General features: G+C 37.1%; 1 protein-coding gene across 3 annotated transcripts in view; it reads left to right on the top strand.

The window, feature by feature from the left end:
- PIK3C2G (phosphatidylinositol-4-phosphate 3-kinase catalytic subunit type 2 gamma) overlaps window positions 1–25,202 on the top strand; it is a 403,925-nt gene that overhangs the window by 70,545 nt on the left and 308,178 nt on the right. For all 3 annotated transcript variants that reach the window (XM_012502330.2, XM_003265569.4, XM_004092097.3), the window contains 3 exons: window positions 6,783–6,905; window positions 11,666–11,699; window positions 15,308–15,503. In XM_012502330.2, the coding sequence (XP_012357784.2) occupies window positions 6,783–6,905; window positions 11,666–11,699; window positions 15,308–15,503 (353 nt within the window). The remainder of the gene's footprint in view (window positions 1–6,782; window positions 6,906–11,665; window positions 11,700–15,307; window positions 15,504–25,202) is intronic.

Genomic DNA, 25,202 nt, shown 5'->3' with positions numbered 1-25,202 from the left:
CACTTACTAAGAATTTATAATCTGTTTCATATATTTCTAACTTCAATTAACTAATATTTTGTTTAGGATATCTGCATCTATATTTATGAGGGACATCAGTTTGTGTTTTTATTTTCTTATAATATTGTTAGATTTTGGTATAAGAGTAATGCTGGAATCATAAAATATTAGAGAAGCTATTATTATCCGAGCTTACAGTGGAGCCTGTGGTACCATGACATTTCCCTCCATGTAGGATCCTGCTTCATCCTCAGCTTTTGACAGCTCCTGCTTGTCTGTGCCAAAGAGAAGGTCTCTCTAAACACTATTGTCGCTCTCCCAGTGGTACTCCACCCTTGCTTATTTATTACTCAATGCTAGACCTATTTTGGCAGTGGGGACAAGAGGAGTTCTGTGTTGTAATGAACCAATCACAGCCTTAGGCAGACTCTGTGTACTTGAGTCTCAGGACTAGGACTCCTGGAGCATTCCTGCGCCTCCTCCACATGGCAGCCAAACTCTGCCTTATATCTGCGTCGTTCGCAGTAAACGAGAGTTTATTGCTCCTTGTCCCTGACCTCTAATTGGTATCCAGGTAAGATCTTGGACCCAAGACAACTTTCCTGGCCTTTCCCCAGAAGCAAAGGCCTTTTGCTTCTACCCTTCCTTCAACAGCAAAGGAGCTTCTCATCTATGTCCCACTTCTCCCCCAGAGACAAGACTGTTTTGCTTTTTACTTCTCCAGAAGCAAGGGGTTTTTGCCTGGGCTCAGGGAAACACAGAGTTTGCTGCTCCTCCCCCTGCAGCTTAGAGTTTTGCTTTTTATGCAAAAAGGATCCACAGAAGTGAACAGAGCCCCATCACTGTCTCCCAGAAACAGCTGATTACCTACACACCTGCACCACAGAATATGACTTCAGTTTCCTGCACAGCCTTCAGTATTTTCCCCGAAAAACTGGTAGGTGTCCATGGAAAAAAGCTTGCAGGAGATTGTAAACTCCCCTTGTGTCTTGGGCTTCCTGATATTCCAAACTGACAGGCTAGCTCACACTTGGCCTTTAAAAAATCTGTTAAATTTTAGCTAATTTATTCTTACTCATAGATATGGTGACCACCTCTTTCTCCTGCGCTCTGCCAAAGTTTGAACATTTTGTGTGCCCCATCTCTCTTTGGAGCAGTTTTCACTGTATAGTTTGGTTTACTTGGTCACTTTGTGACCTTAGATCTCAGCAGGGTTCAGCAAAAGTTATAATTTTGTATATTATCTGGATTTTTCATTGTTGCAGAGAGATCAATATTCTGTATTTTCATTTGTTTGTTTATTAAACTTTAAGTTCTGGGATACATGTGCCGAATGTGCAGGTTTGTTACATAGGTATACATGTGCCATGGTGGTTTGCTGCACCCTTCAACCTGTCATCTACATTAGGTACTTCTCCTAATGCTATCTCTCTCCTTGCTCCCCAGCCCCTGACAGGCCCCAGTGTGTGATGTTCCCCTCCCTGTGTCCATGTGTTCCCATTGTTCAACTCCCACTTATGAGTGAGAACATGTGGTATTAGGTTTTCTGTTCCTGTGTTAGTTTGCTAACTAAGAATGATGGTTTCCAGCTTCACCCATGTCCCTGCAAAGGACATGAACTCATCCTTTTTTATATTTTAAGCCAACCTGCATTTCAAAGCTGTTTTTAATCTTCAAGGAAAAAATAATTCATACTGGCACTAACTACTGAACCTGGAATGAAAAGCATTCTAAATTTTCAATTTGTCCCCAAACTCATTAATTGAATTTGATAATTTTCACTATGTCTAATATAAATAGAAACTCATTAAAGTTTATATAAAATCCGGAAAATGGTAAGCTGTTACATGGCTGTTTAAATGCATACTGCTTTGGTCTCCATCACAGCTAAATGAGAGAGGAGAATAATCAACCACTTATGCCGTTTTGTTTGGTTTTCCAGAAAGATGCAGGGGAGACAAGGTTGTTACCCATCTTTTCAAATGTTCAAAACATTTTTCAAGTATGATTAATTAATTCTAAAGTATTAGCATATGGTTCCTTCAAAGTCCAGGATACATCCAATATTTCCAAAGATAAGCTTGGAATATTCTACATAAAATAACATCACAGTGCTGTTTTCAGTTTTCATTAATTCAAAGAAATTAGAATTTAGAAGCAGTTTAGTCTAAACTCCTATGCAATGCAAAAATCTTCTCTAAATATCCCTAATTGCTCATATACCCGAATCTGGAGCACCTTTCTACTCAAAAGGCAGCCTACGCAGTTTTTGGACAAATAACTTTAAGAAAAATTTTTCTTATATTGAGTCAAAAGAACTTCTCTAGGTGTGCAACCATTTGTTCTCATTTATGATTTTAGAGCTACTTACAATAAATCTAATCCTCTTTTTACCTGAAAGACCATAAAATACTTGAAATGGTTGCTTTGTTTTTTTTTTTTTTTTTGAGATGTAGTCTCGCTCTTTCGCCCAGGCGGGACTGCAGTGGTGCTATCTTGGCTCACTGCAAGCTCCGCCTCCCGGGTTCATGCCATTCTCCTGCCTCAGCCTCCTGAGTAGCTGGGATTACAGGCACCCACCACCACACCCGGCTAATTTTTTGTATGTTTTTAGCACAGACGGGGTTTCACTGTGTTAGCCAGGATGGTCTCGATCTCCTGATCTTGTGATCTGCCCGCCTCGGCCTCCCAAAGTGCTGGGATTACAGGCATGAGCCACTGCGCCGGGCCGAAATGGTTTTAATGTTTTATTTTTCTTCTTTTTTGCCAAGCTAAAATTTTGTAATACCATCAACTACCTTCACGTTGATGTCTATTAAGCTGTAGTCTTCTGGCTTATGTCTCCACACTGTGTGCTCCATCTGTGACCCAAACTTTCTCCTTCATCATTAAAATATTAAATGTTCTGAAATGTTATGCACCCAGTGTTCAACTTTTTTTTCTCTATCTACATTCTCTCTCGGGACAATCATATTCAAATTTTAGTCTATGTATCACCTCCATGAAAATGTTGCCCAAGTCTACCTTTGTTATTTCTTGAAAGAGGGTAATCACCCTACTGCATTTTGTGTCTGTAGGGGATCTCATATTGCGAATCAGCCATCACAGGTTTTGTAAATTTTAAACTGATATTCCCCTTGTACTCTAGTGTGTGAGTGCATGTGTGTGTGCATGCATCTGTATATGTATGTGTATCTGGGGAGAAACTCTCTAGGTCAATACAGAAAAGTGTTTTTATACAACGATTGTGCATTTACTTCTGCCTGGGTCCAAAAAAGTCACAATAGCCTAGTGCAATTTTTAACATAAATTCCTACTATGAGTAGTATAAATTAATACTCCAGAGACACACAGAGCACAGACTAGGGTTCAGTTTCTCAGATAATCATTTTTCTTACTCGAGGGGTGAGTAGAGAGAGGCTTCATCAAAAGTGTTTCTGATCAGTAGGCATAGTTTTTCTTCTCCCACTTTTTACAGGTGGCTGCTATCCAATGTCTAAGGACTATTCGAGGATCTTAGCTCCAGTTCTGCCCCTTCCCCCTACCTTCACCAAGTGATTTAGTCCTAAGATTTCAGCACTTGTCGCACTGTTAGCAATAAACACCAATCCTACAGCTGAGGATCTACATCTAGTCTGGTATTTCCTCCAGGCCATTACAGCATCACTGTTGGAACTACTGCGAAGGCTTGAAGTTCCCTCTAAATGTCTGCAACCCTGAGATTTATCTTGCCTTTCTTAGAGTTTGTTTAATGTTTTATATGAACATGTGGGGAGTGTGTGTGTGCGTGTGTGTGTGTGTGTGTGTGTGGTGTAGTGTGTCTGTATTTTCTCAGTCCAACAGTTGCTAGAGATAGAACTCTGTTGCATTTCCTCTGGGAAGCTCAAAGTCTGTGTATCAAAAAATACTCACGTCATGATTCTACCAGAAATATTTGTCTGTGTTTCTGCCATAATGAATAGCACCCCATATTCTTAGTTTCCAAACTTTGGAAATGAAACTTTGGAATGATCTTAAATCCAGACTTTCTGTTGGTTCTCATATCCAATTAATCACCAACTCAATTTTACAATTGCAATCTTTTACTTCACATATTCTAGCAATCTCAGTTATGCATGAATATAATGATTATCTTCAGAATGTGAAGATTAAATGAGATAAGTAGATCACATAAGAAGTACTGCAAGACTGGAGTAATACATTGAATAAATCGGCTACAAGCTACCTAGTGACCCGAGTCAACCCAGTATTAGTATTTCAATTAGTGATGTTTATGAATTTTCACAAACTCATGTATCGCACATATTTACTTAGAACAGATGAATGAGAAAAAACATAGAACCTAATATGACTTTTCAGTTTTTTATGATTTTCTAATTTTTATTCTATTAGTTATCTCTGCATATACAGTGTTTCATTTCTCTTATAAACTGAAAGATTGGCGTGAATGAATACAATTAATTAAACATTAAAATTTAGCCCTCATTATCTGCCAGGAACCATATTTCATATTTTATCTAATTTAATCTTTACAGAAACTTAATTATTGTTCTCACTTCACAGAAGAGGGAGCCTAGGGACATGAAAGTTAAATACTCTGATGATGGCCACAGGTAGAAAGGGGCAGAACCAGGGTGTAAACAAACAGATCTTGACTTAAGAGCTGACAATATCGTCTATAATGCTATTCTGAATGAATACTGTATTAACAGTATATTAATAGTGAGGTTGTTGTCTTTTGGTAATTTCCAATTTGTTAAGTACTTTCTCAAATCTAGTACCCAAACTAAACTCCAGTTTGGATAATATACATTGAAAACATGGTGGAACTAACTTTCTAGTTATAGAGAGCATGTGTCTTTTGATTCAATTTAATAGTGAACTGGATCTGGTAGCCACATCACGATATTGACTTACACTGAGTTCACACATAAGTGAAATAAATGATTTTTTTTCCATTTGGATGACTCATAAATTTTTCTTCCCCATGTTATTATTGAGCAGATGTATTTTTTTAATCCATGAAAGACTTAAAATAGATCTCAACTAAATTGCATCTTTTTATTTCAGCTCATTAATAAAATTTGTGGACAATTTTTGGAATCCTCATTTTGTCTTTTATAGTATTAGTTATTCTTCAGGTTTTTGTCATTGGTTTTTGGATTTGTAAAATTACATATCAGAGATACTGGCAACAAATTTAAAAAGTACATATTATTTTTCCACAAAAGAAGCAAAGTATTATCCCATTATATACAACTTGCATTGTGTCTTTGTATTGACACTTTGTTAAGAAAATGCCCTAGAATAAGGAGAATTAAAATCTTTTTATGCTGTGAACACATATCTTTGTATGAAAATAAAAGGAAAAACTCTGTTCCATCTCTTCTTGAAATAAACTGTTGTAATTCTCCATTGAAATGACAGTGGTGCTGGTGACAAAACCAATGTTGTTTGAAAAACCACAATTGTTAATGATAAAGACAAAGAATATAAAAACATTATAGAGTGAAACATGATTCACACAGAATCAATGAAAAGAGAGATTTTTCACTATAGTTAATGGCAAAACATGGAAAAGAGTAAGGTCAAAACAGAGAAGATTTCTTTAAAATAAATGCTTATTTAAGAACATGTGCAAATCTGAGATATACAATGGCTAATGAAAAGTTCTTAGAATGGTGACCATAAAATCTCTATCTATCTTAAGGCCAGCCTGCATTGTTGATTTTAAGAATTTGTCACTGCTGTAGGTATACCGGGCCATTTTTGTGTTGGTATAAAGAAATACCTGAGTCTGAGTAGTTTATAAAGAAAAGAGGTTGAATTGGCTCACGGTTCTGCAGACAATACAAGAAGTGTGGTGCCAGCATCTGCTTCTGGTGAGGGCCTCAAGAAGCTTGCAATCATAGCAGAAGGTGAAGGGGAATCAGGTGTCTCACATGGCGAGAGCTGGAGCAGAGGGAGGCGGGATGTGCTGCACAATTTTAAACAACCAGATTTTGTGAGAACTCACTCACTATTATTGCAAGGACAGCACCAAGCCATTCAAGAGGGATCCGCCCCCGTGACCCAACACCTCCCACCAGGCCTCAGTTCCAACATTGGGGCTTATATTTCAATATGAGATTTGGAGAGGACAAACAACCAAACTATATCAATAGACTATATTTCTCATCAGCGATTTTTTTGAAAAATCAGTCACTTCAAGGATAGTTCAATCAGATGATTATCAAACACCTTAACACCACAACTGGCTGTCCAGAGTTTGTTCCGAACCCTGTGAATCTAATTTTCTAGTAAGTTTGCCCTTTGCCCAACTATACACTGATTCCAAACAATAGGTGTATTTTGAAACTCTGTTGGGGTCTGCCATCATAACTTTGTTTTCAGTGTTTTGTGGAAACTACAGACTTTGTCTAAGGCTGAGTTTCCCTGCTTTCCCCACACTTCTTCCTCCCTCTCTTTCTCTCTTTTCCTCTCCCTCTTCCTTACCACTTCCTCTCCTTTTACCTCTCTCTCTCATTTTGTTTCAAGTAATGTTAAATTAGAGTTAAGTTAGTAAGTTAGTGTTAAGTCAGTTCTAATTCTGAACATTTGCGCAATGAAAATTAAAGCCCCAGTCACAGGATAACCAGAGTCTTGAGAACTTTCTTTTTATGTGAAAGCAAACAAGCATATTTTATTACACTTGCTCCTCATGGAAAAAGAAGTTTGAGGATAAGTTAATGTCCCCTCATTTATTTCAATAGATTGTAAGATGTGAATCTTGTTATCTACAGGAAAACATGGATAATATTATTGAAGAAGTTAAAAAAATATGCAGTGTTCTAGGGTGTGTGGAAACCAAACAAATTACAGATGCAGTAAATGAACTAAGTCTAATTCTTCAGAGAAAAGCAGAGGTAAGTATATTCATTTATTACACAGTTTAAACCTGAGTTCAATACTTAATTAAGGAGAGTGAAAGACTTTTTACTAACAACTATATTTCTATGTGTAGTTTGTGTGTGATTTTGTGTGTATCTGTGTGTGTGTGTGTGTGTGCATGCAGCCAAACAGTATATTTCTAGTGTTTGTGGGTATTGGCAGCTTGAGTCTATTATGCCAAATAGATTTGTTTAAACTATAAGGACATTGATTACACCTTTGAATTTTGTAACCACCTTATAACTTCGGGTGATACTGAAATCAATCCTACAATCCTACCTAAATGAACGTAATTATATAATATTCACATGTGTTTGTATAGCTTGTTAATGGTTCTCACGTATACGAGTGTATACAGGCATAAGTGTCATGTTTGTATGGATAAGCATATTTATAAAAAAGAAAAAATCCATTTTTGTGATATCTTTTGCGAATTTTGCAGTGCATACTGCTTCCATGATTTCTGTGTGACTTTCTATAGATCCCACATCATGGTTTGGTGGGCTTAAAAAATGGGCATTATGTGATTTTCTTTTGAATTATCAGAAGTCTGATGTAGACCTGTAAGTGATTATTTTCCAAGAAAAATATTAGGACGTCTGGTTACAATAAATTCATTTATCTTATTATTAGTTTAGCAGATGATAAAGCAGAAAGATACGATGATAATAATAACTAGTATTTGCTAGTCTATTGTAATGTATAAAATAGTTTGACATATGCATTACCTCATTGAATTTAATTTTTATTTTATCTCAATTTATGCTCACAGCAATGTCATAAAGTTGGTATTTTAATGTTCATTTCACTATTAAAACTCAACGCTTACAGTGTGGGTGTACAGAGAATTAATAAGTGGCAAAATACAGATTTGAACCTGGGCCTCTATACACATTACAGTGTATGTGAAACTTTCTAAGACAGAGTGAATACATACATTCTCTATCTGCATGGTAGAGAACAAGAGAGATTCTACTACTTTTGAATACGCCAGTCTTGAAATTTTCAAAAGATTGATTTACAATGTAGATAATCATATTACCACATAGAAATAATCATGCTTACTGCTTATTGTTTCAAATAGATAAGTGGGTATGAAAATTCAGTAGTTTCTTAATGTTGGGCTTTCTAGATCTTATTTAATCCAAAGTTTTGTGTGATTAGACAGTAAAAAAATGAATATAGAAATTTAAATACGTTCTTTACATGAACAGTGACAATGACGATTTTGATGAGTCATAGAGGTATACCACAAAAATATTTTAAAGATAAACATTGCTGAAAAGCTAAAATGCAAAGCATTAAAGAAATCAAAATTTAAATAATGTAATCAATAAATCCAGCAATTCAATATCGAAGACAGATTTGTGTTTATTTCCCTAAATTTTTCTTAATAAGGAAACACCTTATCTTTTACTTTCCAATTATAGAAGGAAAGGGAATAACTATGTAGTCTCCAAAACTGTTTTTGTATGTAGCTATTAAGACCTAGGGCCTTTACAAATAACAACAAAGTAAAACAATCTGATTTGATCACATATAATATAATCATATTTTTCTATTCTGCGTCAGAGTGAAAAAAATATACTACAGCAGGGGTATTCAATCATTTGGCTTCCCTGGGCCACGCTGGAAGAATTGCCTTGGGCCACACATAAAATACACTAATGCTAACAATAGCTGATAGGCTAAAAAAAAAAAAAATCTCATAGTGTTTTAAGGAAGTTTACATATTTGTGATATTTGTGTTGGGCCACATTCAATGTCATCCTGGGTTGCATGTGGCCCACAGGCCGCAGGTTGGACAAGCTTGTGTTAGAGTCTTAAAAAGCATTTCACCAGTATGTTTTGAAAATAACTATTTTGATGAGCTTATAAACTTGGGAATTATATGATGCTGAAAAAGGGCTTTCTAATTGGTGATGTTAAGTCAGTATAACAAGGTAGTGAGAATTAACTTTGAACAAGCAGTTATTTCTCTTAAATTGTCACATTTTAGAAACATTACAAGCTCTAAGAGCTGATAAAATACATGAGATAAGATAATGCAAATATGAATTGGATTTAAGATCTACCAGTTTCTATCTAAATATCCTGTGGAAAACTAATTCACTTTTTGGGGTTTTAATTTTCCTCATGTTTAAAACAGAAAAATAAAAGAATTTCCAGAGTTCTTGTGAGTCTGGGAAATAATGTTAATAAAGGGCCCAGAGGACAGTGTAGCTTAAACGAGATCATTGTTGTTAATGGAGGTATTAAGGATGGTGCTGGTGCTAGTTCTGGAGAATCTTTCCCACAAGTCCAATATGAAGGCTTTAATTCACACAAGCACCAGGAAGGTTGGCCCCTGTCATCTCATGGCCATTGATTACAGCCAGCCTCCTGACAAATATGAGCCATTGCCAGAGGAGGAGACCAGATGTGTGGATGTGGACACATCTTCCCATCTGCTAAGACTATTTGGTTATTCTTCGACTTTTACGTCCAGCTCTTGGCGAATTGGCAAACAACTGATCAAACAACGAGGAAAATATAATTTTAAGATGAAGCATTTCAAATGATGTTAAAGTATTGCTAGTTATAAAAAGTTTTATCTTCAAAACACTCATTTTCTGAAACTCCCTAAAAGAACAAAATCACAATTTTTCAGAAATATCAAACTTACAATATTTGAAGCTAAAAGAATTCTTCACAAAGGAATTGGGTATTTCATAGGAAAGCCATAAACAATTATAATACTCAAGAAAAACTCATCTTCACATCTCACTTTCCTTATGTACTAGTATAAACAAAAAATTCTGTGTGATATTTCTTTGAAACTTTTAAACTCATAATGTCTAAATATTTATCCTATATTTTGATAAGACAAATGATTTTCATGCATAGAAATTAAGAAAGGATTGACAATAAGGAGTTTTATTTAATATGTGTCAATAGACAAAATAGTTAAATATTCTGTAAAAACTGGGTCCTACTTATTTTGAGCAGACTGTTGAAAGCTCATTTATTCTGCATCAGTTGCATTTATACTTTTGTTCATCTCTTTTTCCATCCCATTTTAACTGTGAGCCACCTATGTAAGAATACTGGCACACATAGTAAGTACATTTTACAGAATTTGTGCAGTAACCAGCTACAGTTAACAATGCCAAAGCAGTCTATCCACCCACCATGAACTTAAGATTGAAGAAATGACAAATACAGGTCTTCTGCCAAAAAACTGTGAAATTTCAGAATCTTTTCTTTTTCTTGGCTGCATTTTTGGTCAACATGCAAAGGACTATTCCCTGCCATACAGAGAAGTCATTAGGTGTTTATTAAATGTAAGCTTTGGCAAGATGAAGAATTATATGACAAACATACTTGTACTCTATTTTATTCTCTGACCCAGCACTGGAAACAATTTACGTCCTTCAAATTATATTTCAGAACTCACATAATTTAATTTCCATTAAATGCTTACATAATGGGCAAACCACAAAGTGAAAATATGGTCTTTCACATCATGGTGTAGGTGGATGTCATGGTGATTTTCTAATATAAGTCTATATTTCTGAATAAATTGAGTTCTAGTTAAATAAGGCTAACATTTTTAATAGTCTCACCCACATGGATAGGGTAGAGATCTTATATGTAGTTGTTAAGAGTAGCAACTGATACTATACTCTAATGAAATATTTTGCCTAATAGAAATGCTTCTGAAAAGGTTCATGCGAATGATGCTTTTAATTAAAAAGTTGCATATAAATATAATGACATTTTAAACATGATCGAAATGTTCTCTCTCTAAAGGAATACTGTAACAAACTTTTTGTTACGGAAAAACAATTTTTCTCTAATTTATTTGTTTGAGAAACCTGGCTTTTAACTAATTGTATTTCCTTAAATGCAAGACTTGAAATTTTATTTTCTTATTTTCACTTTTTAAAATTTTGAGTTTATAAATTTAAAAAATTTTAATGTCAATTAAAATGGATCTTATTAAAAATTATATTTCCTTTTGGGCTGAAACCATTTTTTAGGATGCCTGTAAACCACCTTATACAGTTTTCAGATAGCTTAGTTACAACCAGCAAATCCTAAGCCACCAAAGTAATTCTAGGCTTCTAACAAGGATAAAAATAAATAAATAAGGAAGGCCACCACACTAATGGACATGAACTTAAAGAATAAAGAAAATGAAAACAAAAAAAAGGGATTTCAGATTGTATTTTTTATTTAAGATATGACTCAAGATATTTTATTTTTTCAAGTGTTTGACTATCAGATTTTAAAAAATTCCCTAAAAAGAAAAACAGAAAGAAAACTATTTAGTGAATCTATACTGATTTTGTCCACTTCAATTCAGTCTTCTTTTTGGTGCTGTCCAAAGCTTGCTGAATAACTGCTAGGAATTAAGAGCTGGACACGGCATACAGAGAGAATTAGAAATGCACTTTTATCAAAAAATCAGTCACTGTTATGTAAGGGGGATTGAGCTTAGACAATCTATTGTGTTAACTTCTTTTTAAAAAAAAAAACTACGTTGCTTATTACAATATTTAGAAAGTTTTTATTTCATCATACAATTTAAATTCATCCTGTTTAATAAGCAAATTGATATATGATGCCAAGAAATATTTTGTTGTTTTACTATGACAAAGAAATTATAATGTTTAGATTTTGGACATTACCATTTGATTATTTTGTGAATTTGTTGTGTGAATAACAAGTATAATTTAACTTTTTTTTTCAGAATTTTTATCAAAGTTCAGAGACTTCAGCAAAAGGTAAAACATACATGTACTCAAGTATTTTGAAATAAAGAAAAAAATAAGTTATAGAATCCAAAATACTTTTTTTCAATTTTTTATGCAAATACTGTGGTAACACACAACACACACACACAGACACACACACACACACACACACACACACACGAGCTTTTTGAGGAGAAAGATGCTTTTCTAAAATTCTTTTTATTAATGGAAGTGATTATTCTGCAAGGGAATAAAAATCCACACTCTCTGAACTTTTAGCCTGATATTTTTAAAATACTGAGAAAAATAAAAAGATCTATAAAAATTAAAATACTGAAAATATCTTATAACCGTTCCAAGACATTGAAAATTTTACCATTTACTTAATTATATTTTGATGTAAGAATAATTAGAAAAGTAGTAGATGTCTGTCTGCAAGGTCACCCACTTCAAATTTAAATTCCAGCTCTGTTTGAAAGACCAGGCTGGGCGCGGTGGCTCACGCCTGTAATCCCAGCATTTTGGGAGGCCGAGGCAGGTGGATCACCTGAGGTCGGGAGTTTCAGACCAGCCTGACCAACATGGATAAACCCCGTCTCTACTAAAAATACAAAATTAGCTGGACGTGGGGGTGCATGCCTGTAATCCTAGCTACTCAGGAGGCTGAGGCAGGAGAATCACTTGAACCCGGAAGGCGAAGGTTGCGGTGAGCCGAGATTGTGTCATTGCACTCCAGCCTGGGCAACAAGAGTGAAACTCCGTCTCAAAAAAAAAAAAAAGAAAAGAAAAGAAAAGAAAGACCAAGCTAATATAACAGGTAGGAGGATTTGGTTCTGGAATAATTAGTGTTTATGGAGGATCTGAGTCTATAAAATTGCAAGCCATGGGAGGACTTTGCCTCTATAGAAAAGAGTAGGTGTGAGATTGCGTGGGATAGAGCAGAGTCTGACTTTTGGAATCAGGCAGAACTGGTTTTGAAATTCAACTCACCCAACTCAAATCTCAACTGGTTTTGAATCAAAGACTCTGCTTTCACAGTCTGTGATTCTAGATTAAACTCTTTGATCTTGTTATCCTAATATGCATAAACAATATAATAGGATTTAATGTGCAGGATCTGGTCAGGATCGTTCTTGGTTGTAGATGGTACTTGGCATAGGAATACTCTGAGTATCTGCAAGAAAACTGTCTGCCCCTCAGATGTTCAACTAACACCCCTGGATTCAGAAAAATCCACTGGAAAGCGAATGAAAACCTAACTTGCCCTCCACACCCTTAACTGTTGCAGTGAAGAGTCACGTCCAAAAGTATATCCTCTCAACTCTAATTCCCACCACGCAAAAGAAGACACTTAAATATGTTTGAGGAACTCCCCTATCCCACATTAAAAAGGAAAATAGGGTGGCAGAGGGTATAAAGAAACTTGTGCAAGTACAAAAACCCCTTTTCTAGGTGTTCATAAAACTACAGAACACCACAGAGGGAAGGAAGGAATGGACACTCCCTGACAGTATTACTAACAGAATCTAAGTGGTCATACATGGAGTGAGCAAGCTAGAGGTGTGTCTGCATGAAACTGATTCTCCCTTTCTATCAGGAGTGTTGTAATGAGGTCTCCTCCCCCATGTTCCTCGGGGGACTGGAATATGAGATCCCACAAAACTGTACAGAAATGTTCCTGGAGACTCATATTCTATAATAAATCATGACAGATTTTAATTGAGTCTAAATTGCACATAGATTGTCCTTGCCTCTTAATTTCATGGCACTGTAACTCTTTTCCAGAGTAAAATGAGGTGCCATAAACACTTTTCCCACCATATTTCACCACCAAGCCCTGTGTCTTGGGTTCTTAATATGTTTTGATGATGTTATTTGAAATGTAGTCTTCATCCAGAGTTCAGGAAGTAAAACATAATGTACAAGCATACATCTCTATGCAAACTTAAAGTAGCAATATCCGAGAACCATGTTGCTGCAGGAAAAGCAAAAAGTAGGGTTTGAGTAATTAATCAAATGACTAAGTTTCCCCCAAAATATATGCTAGAACTTAAATTAATAAATCAAATTTATGATTTATTTTAGATGTGTGTTCATTTGCACAATGTTGGGAATTCTTGAAAAGAAGTTTGTGCTTCCTGCTTCAGCATACCGAAAGTACAATTTGGAGACAAAGAAACAAGATGTTTCCATAAATTTATAATTCTCTGCCTCCTGCTGTTCAGGAGAATCTCTGTTGGTTGGCCTCCAGAGTTTGATGAGGGCTCTTCTAAGACTATTTTTACACTGCTTTACTCTTCTGCTTCATTAATTGCTACTGCTGACTTCTAGAGAATTTTAATTACAGATTTTCTTTTTCCTCTGCTTGTCCCCCCCAGGCTTTTTCAACAGAGGGCACAATTTAAGAAATATAACAAATAAGGAAAATTAATCTACCTTATATATTTTGTACAGATTTATGAATAACTAAGTGAAAAATAGCATGTGTTAACAACAAAAATGTTTAATTATAGAGAGAGCTACTGAGGCACAGACAGGATGTGGGAGGAAGCTCCATGTCAAGCTGGCCCCTTTCCTGAAGCATCCAGCTGCCTGTGTGCTGGAATACTGTGGATTATCAAAGGAAATATCTAGCTCTGCACTATTTTCATTTCCAAACAATTAGAAACAAAAGGCAATTCATGCTTTTTTAACTTATAAATTGTTTATTTCTAGAATTTTCATTTAATTTTTTTTAACTTAAGTTTACTTAAGGTAACTGAAACTGTGGAAAACGAAATACTGTTAAGACTGAACTACTATATAGGGAATTGCATGTTTTAAAAACAACTTACAAAGAATTGCATGTGTTTGAATAAACAACTGTATCGACTAACTTAGCACATGGAATCATCTTAAGAACACAATTTCTGATGATGTGCTTACTTGTTCTCAATTTCTACTTAGCTGCCAGAGGAAAACTATTAGCCCCTATACCCAGTAATTTTTCTTCATTTTTCTTCTTTCATGACACATCACTTTTAGGAATAACCAGTAGACTCCTTTTAAATAACTAATGGCAAAACTGAACAAAGGCTTTGATTTTGAAGAGATACAGTAAACATCATAAATCTTTCATTTCAAGCTGGTTTTAAATCCTAGCCTTGTACTATTTTCATTTTCTTTTTAATATCAGTGCATTGTATGATTAGTGTTCAGTTAATGGTAAACATGATAGCATCATCAAATTTATTATGATTAATTCTTTAGATGGAATTTGTTTGATGAACTTATAAGCCATCTATATTCCTTGTCTGAAAATTAATTTTAAATAATCACAAATCAGAACAAAAATTATGCAAATTACAGTTTATCAGAATGTCAAATTCATAATTTTTTAAATTCCAAATTGTGATGAAAAGGCCATGCTTCCAAGATTTCTGCAGCTGAAGATCAGAAAGCTTATTGATATCTAATCTAGCAGCAACTAAACCAGGTTGCATTCAGAGGTACAGATAGTTAATTCTCTTCATTTGGTAAAGGGTCACTTTAATTAAAATTATTTAAATTGTATTATAAGAAATTTCAAAGCTGTAATTGATGGCCTATGATAAATATGGCTCTTCTTAGTGACTTGATCTCTCTCTCTTCCTTTCTAGGCTTGATAGAGAAGATAACAACTGAACTATCCACATCCATCTACCAGCTAATCGATGTCTATTGTAACAGCTTTTATGCAGATTTTCAGCCTGTAAATGTACCTAGATGCATTTCCTATCTAAATCCTGGGCTTCCTTCCCACCTCAGCTTCACAGTGTATGCGGCACACAACATTCCAGAAACCTGGGTGCACAGGTGAGTGGTGTGTTTTTCACAAAAGGGTACATTTTTACATAGCTTCTAAGTAGAATGCAATTTGTCATGTTCTTATATGCAGGAGCAAAAATTTCATGCAATTTTGGAATTAATCAGCATAGTTTTATCCATATTCTTAAAATCACATTTTAAATGTTTAGATTCAAAATGGATATTTAATTTTCTTTCTTCTTCCATTTCCCATATTTAAATAATTATCATTGCCAATATATCGTTATGGAAATAGAAAATACTAATTCTATTTAGTGGCTCCTCTAAAATTTTCTTTTTCATGTTTGGGTTTAAATGGCTAATGCTAGTTAAGAAAACATAGGAAGACAAAAACATATACACATGCAGAGAGACAGAGGGAATTTAAAAATAGAAAAAATCACTCTGATCCCCACCAGGTTTCAGTGGTATTTTGCAAGAATTGTACCTTGATAAAATGAGAATTAGCCAAGAATTATTTGCGTTTCAATAGAAATGAATGACAATTATGCATGGAATATCATCAGATTTTAAGTTGACTCTACTATGTAGTATTTTCTTCAATAACATAATTACAGTAATATAGAGATAATTAATTAAAGTTGATAAGATAGTAATTTGGTAATGGATTTATTATACTTACTGCATTTAGCACCTCAAGGAAAAACTGAAATAAATAATTTCAGTAAACATTCAACTTTTGGCCGGGCACAGTGGCTCACGCCTGTAATCCTAGCACTTTGGGAGGCCTAGGCGGGCAAATTACTTCAGGTCAGAAGTTCAAAACCGGCCTGGACAAAATGGTGAAACCTCGTCTCTACTAAAAATACAAAAATTAGCAGGGCATGGTGGCGCACACCTGTAATCCCAGCTACTCTGGAGCCTGAGGCAGTAGAATCGCTTGAAACCAGGAAGCAGAGGTTGCAGTGTGCAGTGAGCCGAGGTCGTGCCACTGCACTCCAGCCTGGGGGACAGAGTGAGACTCTCTCAAAAAAAAAAGAAAAAAAAAATTCAATTTATATCTTGACCTGTATTTTTTAAAAAATAAACTGTATAAATATTCATAGAGTAAAGAGGAAATTTTACCTATGTATATAAAAAACACTATCTACACACATATTTGTTTAGAATCCATAAAATAATATTTTTATTCTTTTTCCTTTTTTAATTTTATGAAAAATTTTAGAGGGCTGATGTATAGTAAAATAAATTATTACTCTAATTAATGTATTCTTTTAATTTTCTAACCATCAATAAATACTCCTTAGTTTGAATTCCCATGGAAAATCCCTATAGCCGGATAAATACAGATAAAGCTATATGTATAGGGCATGCATTTATATATGTGTGTCTATATGTAGAGAGACAAGGATAAATATATATATAAATATATACATATGTGTGTAAATGCAAAATGTAAAATATATACATATGTGTGTAAATATACATATGCGTACAAATGTAAAATGAATATAAATGTAAAATGAATATTAAAAAGTGTGCATTTATGCGTGTGTGTGTGTGTGTGCGCGCGTATGAATGATCTAACCAACTCTCCTTTATCTGTCTCTACATAGTACCTACATGCAGAGTAAAAATAGAGCACTTTCTAATATTGTTATATACAGGTAGATGTGTACATATGTACATATAATTATAAATATAAAATAATGCTTTTCTGCAAACATTCCTATAATCAATAAATAAATTAGGGCTTTGATGAAGGAAACAAACTCATCCCAGCCATTCATTACTGGAACGAACTATAAAGGGCTAGACACAGGGGAAAACAGGAAGCTATTCCTGTCTTAAGGAATCCATGGACCAGTCAAAATTCTTTGGGAAGAGGCTCCAGTAAGATGTCTTACCCCATGACAAACTACATCTTTATTGTAGATTTTCCTAGGGACCTAGTATATAAGTTATCTATTAATACATAACCAATTACCCCAAAACTTAGCAGTTTAGCACAACAAACTTTGATGAATTCACATTCTGAGGCTCAAGAATCTGGGAAGCAGTTTTGCTGGGTGGATCTGGCTTAAGGTTTCCCATGAGTTGCAGTCAAACTGTTGACTGAGACCACAGTAATCTCAAGTTCACTGGGGCTGAAGGATCCACTTCTAAGGTGGTATTGATGTGGTTATTGAAAGACCTCAGTTCCCCATGGTGTATAGGTGTGGGAGCCTCAATTCCTTGCCACAGAGTTTTCAACAAATGTCCTCAGGCCATAGAGTTGGCTTTTCCCAGAGCAGATGATCCAAGGAATGAGAGAGAATCCATGAGCAAAGGAACACCAGAGACAGAAGAGACAATCTTTGTAATCTAATCTTGGAAGTGGTATACCACTACTTCTGCCATATTGTACCCTGTGGGAAAGCATGATACAAGGGTTCGCATACCAGGAGACAGAATCATTGGGGGCTATCTTGGAGGCAAGACACCTGGGAAGAAACCAGGCCAGAGGTATTTCCAGAAGCATAGGTACTGACAAACTGAGGGGGTAAAATAACAAAGTGACAACTTTCTAGATGGCTTTAGTCAAAAGGACCATAATTAATGTCAGCAAGTGAAACTAATTTGTTAAGGTACAGGACTCTACAATAAAAAATAGTGAAACATTCACTATCAAATCTGAGGATTTGAAACTGAATTATCATCTACTCCACAGATGCCTTCAGGGAACACCCCACTCAAACTATCAAAGACAAATGGGAATGTATCTTATTTAGAATAATTTGATTTAACAGATTCTTTCCTTGATGCATTATACTAAGAACTCATTCATATTTATCCTAAATTTCTCATCATATAGAATAGAAATTTAATTACTTAACTTTATCCTCTCTATAGATTGAAAGTGCCTTTATCTCACTCAAAGATAAATTTATCGTTTTGTATATATTTCATGATGCTCATTATCTTAATAATAGCATATTATTAGTTCTCCCCCAAGTCCTTTTACAATGTCCGTGTGACCATGCACATTTGTATGTAGGACTATAGTTTTTAAAAACCTCTGCTACCCAAAACATGTCCTGGCATGCAGTAGGCACTCGATAAAGATTTGTTAAAAATGTTTGAACAAAATCCCTTGAATAGAGAAATGTGTCATACTTGGTTTGTGAAATTGTTACATGGGTCTCGACAGCAGGAATACGTAGTCCATGTCATGGTTATTACTGAGGGCAAAAATGTAAACTGAGCTGAAAACTATAAAGAAGCAATGACCATACAGGAAGGTAGACCAGGAGATATTCCAAGGAAGCCAAGAAAATATTACAATAGAGGTGCAAAGCTAAGTGCCTGAGGTCAAGAGGTCCAGCATCAGTGAAAGTGAGTCCAGAGCAATTAGTGGCAGTATAAGAGTGGTTGACCAGACAGTTGTTAAAATGATTGTTAGTAATAATTAATAAGAGTTCAGCAGAATCATATTGTTATATAGGGAGATTATTAAAAAGTCAGTAAACATTATTTTTAAAAAATCCCTTAAGTTACTCATAAAGTAGGGTATCATTGTTTGATAAATAGAATCCAAAAATAATTATGCAAAAATGCATAATATGTACAGTAATCCATATTATGTAATAAAGCATATCTATGCAAAAAATGATTTGACAGTACTTTCAATTATGGGATACTGTGTGCACGGGGCAAGCTGAAATTCTTTCTCATCAAGGGGATGCCCTTTTTATAGGGAAGATTCTAATGGCATATAGAGGTTTCTTGTCCCATAACCTTTGCCATTAAAAGGTACATGTGTGCAGTTTATGTCTTCCATTCATGTCACTAAAGTCTGATTTGTAAACTTGACTCATCGTATTAGCACATTAAGGAATGTATGGGAAACAGGCACAATCTCTCAATATAAATACTGATGCATATACCAACCAAATATTGGCATAAAGACCAACATAGTGGACTCTGAATCAAGAGTATCATTAAATATATAGTCCTGACATGGTATTGAAATATTCAATTCACCAGAAAGATGTAACAAAGTAATAACATTGACAGAAATCCAAAGAGAGTTTGATGGGGCCAATATGATAGTGGGGGATAACACTACTCCTCTCTCAGGAATACATTAATGAGAAATTAGGAAGAATATAGGAGTTAGCATATAATTAATAAGCTTGATCCAATAAATATATATTGTACTTACAGAAGATAATTTGGAAATACAAATTCTCAAGCACATATATAATATTTAAGTGACCAAATATTAAATAGTAGGTAGGCAAATTTCCAATAACCTATATAATAAAGATCTCATCTACTTTCTGAGATGCAATTTAGAAAACAGCAACAAAAAATAAATATATTCATAAATTTAAGTATGTACTTTTAATTTTATTAATCAAGGAGTTAGAAAACATAACTTAAAGGTAATAAAAATATATAATAAAACATATGGAATATGGTCAAAGCTATTCTTAAAGTGAAAAATATAGCCTCACATTATAAATTAGAAATAAAAGACTAAAAATTAATGTAGCAATCATGTCACCATTTCCTCTATGCCATTTTGCTTTGTTTTGTCCAGCTTATAAAAATCAAGGATAATAAAGAGGAAGAAAAATCTTCTACCAGCATTCCGGTAGAAGAACAACAAACAAGTCCTAGATCCTCTGATTTATCCTCATCATAGTACTTACTATTAACTGAGCACATTCTATGAGTTTTGCTGATTTATCCTCATCATAGTACTTACTATTAACTGAGCACATTCTATGAGTTTTGCACTGGGAAAAATACTTTACCTGCATTACAGTTGTACCTTGTTATCTGCAAGGGATTGGTGCCAGGACCCCTGGAGATAACAAATGTCACAGATGCTGAAGCTCCTTACATAAAATGGCATGGTATTTGTACATAGCACATGCACATCATCCTGTATACTGTAAATCTTCTATAGATTACTTATAATACTTAGTGCAATGTAAACTATGTAAATACACTCATGCATAGCTTATGACTTGGGGAGTTATGTTTTGAGAAATGTGTTGTGAGGCAATATTGACAACCACCTACAGTCTTCAGGACAGTAACATACTGTACAGGTTTGTAGCCTTTGAGCAATAGGCTATCCCATATACCCTAGATGTGTAGTGGGCTTTGCCATCTAGGTTTGTGTAAGTACACTCTGGGATGTTCGCATAACAATAAAATCACCTAATGATGCATTTCTCACAATATATCTCTTTGTTTTATTTTTATTGTCATTTCAAAAATATTTCTGATCTGTGGTTGGTTGAATCTGTAGATGCATAACCTAGGGATACAGAGGACCAACTCTGTTTTATTTAATCCTTACACCAGTGACACAACAGCACTATCATACCCATTTTGCAGATGAAGAAATTACAGTTCTAGAACTAATCTATGACAACTCCAGATGTTGTCTTTCTACTCTAAAGTCCCTTCTGTTTACCACAGCAGAAGTGAGCATACTTCAGTATACTTCATCCTTAACTGGTTACTAAAGTTGATTCTGAAACAGGACAGTTCCCATGACCCTTCTGCAGGACTCATGAAGGGGTTGGCTTGTTTAGTCAGCCTACAGCTCTCAACCCCTCATGGGAGGGGAGGACATGCAGGTGAGTGGGTGCAGGGGCCAGGACAAGTGCTTCTGGGTGCCGGCAGGAGTAGAACTCTGTGTAGCCCCATGGCAGTGTCTAGGAGGGGTACTCAAAATCCCTGGATCCCCAGAAGGCATCTGTTACAGTGCTCTCTTTGCCATCTGCAGATGACTTAAGTGTTTAACAGCTCAGTGTGACAGCCCTCTGCATCCCTAGCTCTTGTTTGGCATCCAGGAAGAATCAGGTCACATGAACAAATTGAAGATGGTAAATGCAGGAGATTTTATTGCTGATGAAAGCAGCTCTCAGCAGGATGGAGAGCTAGAAAGGGGATGGAGTGGGAAGGTGGTCTTCTTCTGGAGTTCAGCCATTCCTGGCCAAACTCTTCTCTGAGATCCCACTGTCAAGCCACCCCTCTGAAGTCAAGCTGCATCTTGCCAATGTCAGACTGCTGTTTCTCTTCTTTCCTTCTCTGCCACTCTGCTGCTCTGCCACTCTGCCACTCCACCACTCAGCTGCTCTGCCACCCCTCTGCCAGTGGACCCTGGGGTTTTTATGGGTATAGGATGGTGGGTGGGATAGGCTAAAAAGCAACATTCAAAAAATGTAGGAAAACAGGAATGCATGTTCTCACTTTGGGCCACGGGTCCAAGCTTGAGGGTGAGGCTTCACCAGGGACCCTACCCTTTTCAGCCTGATATTTTCCTGCCTCTTGTCCATATCACTTCCCCTCTCTGAAGAGGCACATGTTAGTGCCATTAAAATATGGGAGATGACCAATCTTAGCTACTTCCTGCTGAAAGGGGGCATTGTTTTGGGGAAAACGGCAGTCAGATTCCTCCCTAAAGTCTACCTAAGGGTCCCTAGCAAAAGGTAGCCATTGTCCAAGGCTCCAGTTGCCTGACTGTTCAGAGTTTGATGGCCTCTAGGCACATGAGGAAAAAAAAACCCAAGTTTTACAAGGTTAAGTATGCATGGGTCAAACGTGTGTTATACAAGGGAAGAATCCAGTGCCAAAGATTACAGAAATAAGAAATGAAATATGCTAACAACATTGTACCCCAAGACGTTTCACTTTGGTGAAAGAACTTAAACCTTGTATGGGAGCAGTGAAACTTTATAAGAGAAAGAACTATTCTTGCCACATCTGTAGCAGTCAACAGGTGCACCTTGAGAATTCTGGGATTTGTAGGCTTGCATGGTGGCCATTAAAGCTTCTGCCTCTTACTTGTGTCCCCCCATCTCTATTGTAAAAACCAAGTTGGCCACTTTCAGGAGGTCCTCTAAAGTAGTATCTGTTCCCAGGGTCTGTTTCTGCAGCTTCCTCCTTATATCAGGGGCTGCCTGAGTAATAAATTCATCCTTCATGGTTAGTTATCCCTCACCAGAATCAGAAGATAGAGATGTGTGCTTTACCAAGGCCTCTCAGCCTTTCCAGACAGGCAGTGGGATTCTCATCAAATCCCTGGTATTCCATGAATAGCTCGGTATAGTTGAGAGGCTTGGTCCAAGTCCTACATAAATCCTCCATTATGCACACCTGAAAGTGTCTCTTCTTCCATTATCCCATCTCATCATTGAGATCCATTCCAGGGTCATCCGTTGGTACTGCATCTCTTTCATTTGGATAAAGTTCGGCACCTTCCCTGATGCTATATGTGATACAAAGCTCATAACCAAATCACTCTGTCACTTGCAGAGCAGTCTGCTTCTCAGTGTTAGTCAGGGTTTGCTTTAAAAGTAACATAACGTCTTTCTAGGAGAGTTCAAATACTTGGGTTAAATTCTGGAGAGCCTCTGTATATCTGTCAGGGTCATCTGAAAATTTGTCAAGATCTCCCTTAATTTGCCTTAAGTCCTGTAGATAGAAGGGGACCTGGACCTTACTGGGGCCAAATTCAACAGGCATCTGTTGGAGGGGCAAGAGTGAGACTGGGGCTTGTCTAAGGTGAGTATTTCTAGGAGGGGGCAAGCTGGAGAGAGGATGGGGAGAACCCGGAGGAGCAGGGCTGAAGGGAGCTGGCTCCCCTGTGGGAGGTGCCTCTGGGGTTTGTTTCTTTAATTCTCTGAGACTGCCCCTTGCAGCCTCTCCTGAGATGGCCAATAGGAGGGGTGGATCAATTCTACAATGTTGGCAAAGGTCTGGATTGCCCTGCAAGGTAAAGAAAGCCTGTACATATGGGGTCTCAGACAATTTGTCCTTGCATTTACAGAAAAGTTCCAACTGCCAGATGATATCAAAATGAATGGTTCTTTCCTGAGACCAAGCCAGTCCTCATAATTTGGCCAAACCTTTGTGCAAGGGGCTAATAGGCATTTTTCCTCCAGATTTTGAGGGTCAAAGCAGTCGCAGTCATTCAGGATGCACTCCAGAAGAGTATAACTGGTGATGGTGGAGACAGTTGGTTGCCCATTCTGAAAGACAAGGAAATAGGCATCCCTCATTTCCCTTCCTTCTTTCAGCAAAAACTCGGATGTGAGGGAGGGGAAGCAGGCATCGCCCCTTTCTCTTCTGTCTTCTTATTCTCAAGTCCTGGTGACCTTAGACAGACGCCACCCACAGGTGCCACTGCAGCCTGCACCCATGAAACAGGGAGGTCTTAGAGAATAGGAATTATCCACATTCACTTATGCCATGCCTCCATTCCCCCTACTGTCAGCAACCTTTGGGTTTCCCGGGCCTTATCTGTGCCATGGAGCATGGCCTCCTTCCATGACGTGGAGGCTTAATTAGCAGAAATTGGTCCTGCCCATTTACATTGTGTCTGTTTCCTTGCTTGGATCCCTCAGATCTGGTTTTCCTTCCTAAGGCCTCAACCTGAAGCTTGGAATCAGGTTGGGAACAAAAGGTATTTCAGGGTCTTTTTAGATTAAATCCCAAATGGGCCCTGCCAAATTTGCAGTTATCAGCCAGCAGGGCTCACTCTTCTGTTGCCTCCCTATCGTAAGCAGAGTGCTGAGGCAGGAAAAGAAACCTCTCACTTAGAAAAGAAAAAAGAACAAAAACAGTTTAAAGGGCAAATGGGGGTGGTCCAGGGAAAGAAACCCTTGCTCTCTACAAATAGGTTACTTTAATCATTGTATCTCTCCCCCAGTTCCAACCAGGCTGAACTCCTTGCCAGGTGAGGAAAGAGTCTATGGGCTTGTGGCAGGAGGGGATGGCATGCAGAGAGCACTGGCCAGCCGGCTGCATGGGGTCCCTGGCCCCAAAGACTACCCTGGGCAGCATGCACCGCTAACTCCCACCACCCCACTTGGCTGTTGGGCACAGCACATGCATGCTACGGACATGCCCAGGCACCCAAGCCTGGAGGGGAGGGGATGAGAAGGGAACCGCCATTCACCTGCCTATCTCATTCACACATCTGTGGCCGTTGGGGTTTGGGGTCATACCTCTAAGAACATATGGAAATTGTATTGTTCTGAGTTGTATATCTGATGGCTGGACCAAACACACATTCTGCCTAGTATCATTGCTGCAGTTTGTAGTAGAACCCTTAACATTATAAAAGAAGAGCCAGGAGCCATTTCAAACCACGAAAGAAGGAAGGAAGGATATCAAAGGAAAAGTCTGGGGGTCTTGGCTGACACCTTGATAGACACTTGGGGAACAGGTCCAGTCTCGTGGCATTCCAGCAATACTGAGGATTGGCCTTGGCAAGAGGCCTTCAGTTTCCCCAGGACTTTATTCCAGTCCCACATGACAACTAGACCTCCATGAAGGGAAACAGAGCCAACATTCCTTTTACCCAAAAGAAAGAGAGAGATGGCAGGTTGCATCCTATCCCCTGCAAATGGCATAGCTCAGAGGAAAGTCTGAGGACAAGGAGAGATAAATCCACATTTTGCTTACCCTTCTGAAGTAACCTGAGCAAGCCCCCAGATGAAACGGGATAGTTCCCTTGACCCCTTCACAGGATTCATGAAGGGGTTGGCTCATTTACTCAATCCATAGCTCTCAACCCCTCACAGGAGGGGGAGCACGCTGGTGATTGGGTGTATGGGCCAGGACAAGTCCTTCTGGGTGCTGATAGGAGTAGAACTCCATGTGGCCCCATGGCAGCATCTGGGGGGTACGTGCAATCCCTGGCACCCCAGAGGACATGTGTTACAGTACACTTTTAGC

The sequence above is a fragment of the Nomascus leucogenys genome, chromosome 23 (genome assembly GCF_006542625.1).
Source record: "Nomascus leucogenys isolate Asia chromosome 23, Asia_NLE_v1, whole genome shotgun sequence".
NCBI classification, from domain to species: Eukaryota; Metazoa; Chordata; class Mammalia; order Primates; family Hylobatidae; genus Nomascus; species Nomascus leucogenys.
The sequence above is the reverse complement of the archived record's forward strand: the minus strand, read 5'-3'. Positions and strand labels throughout refer to the sequence as shown.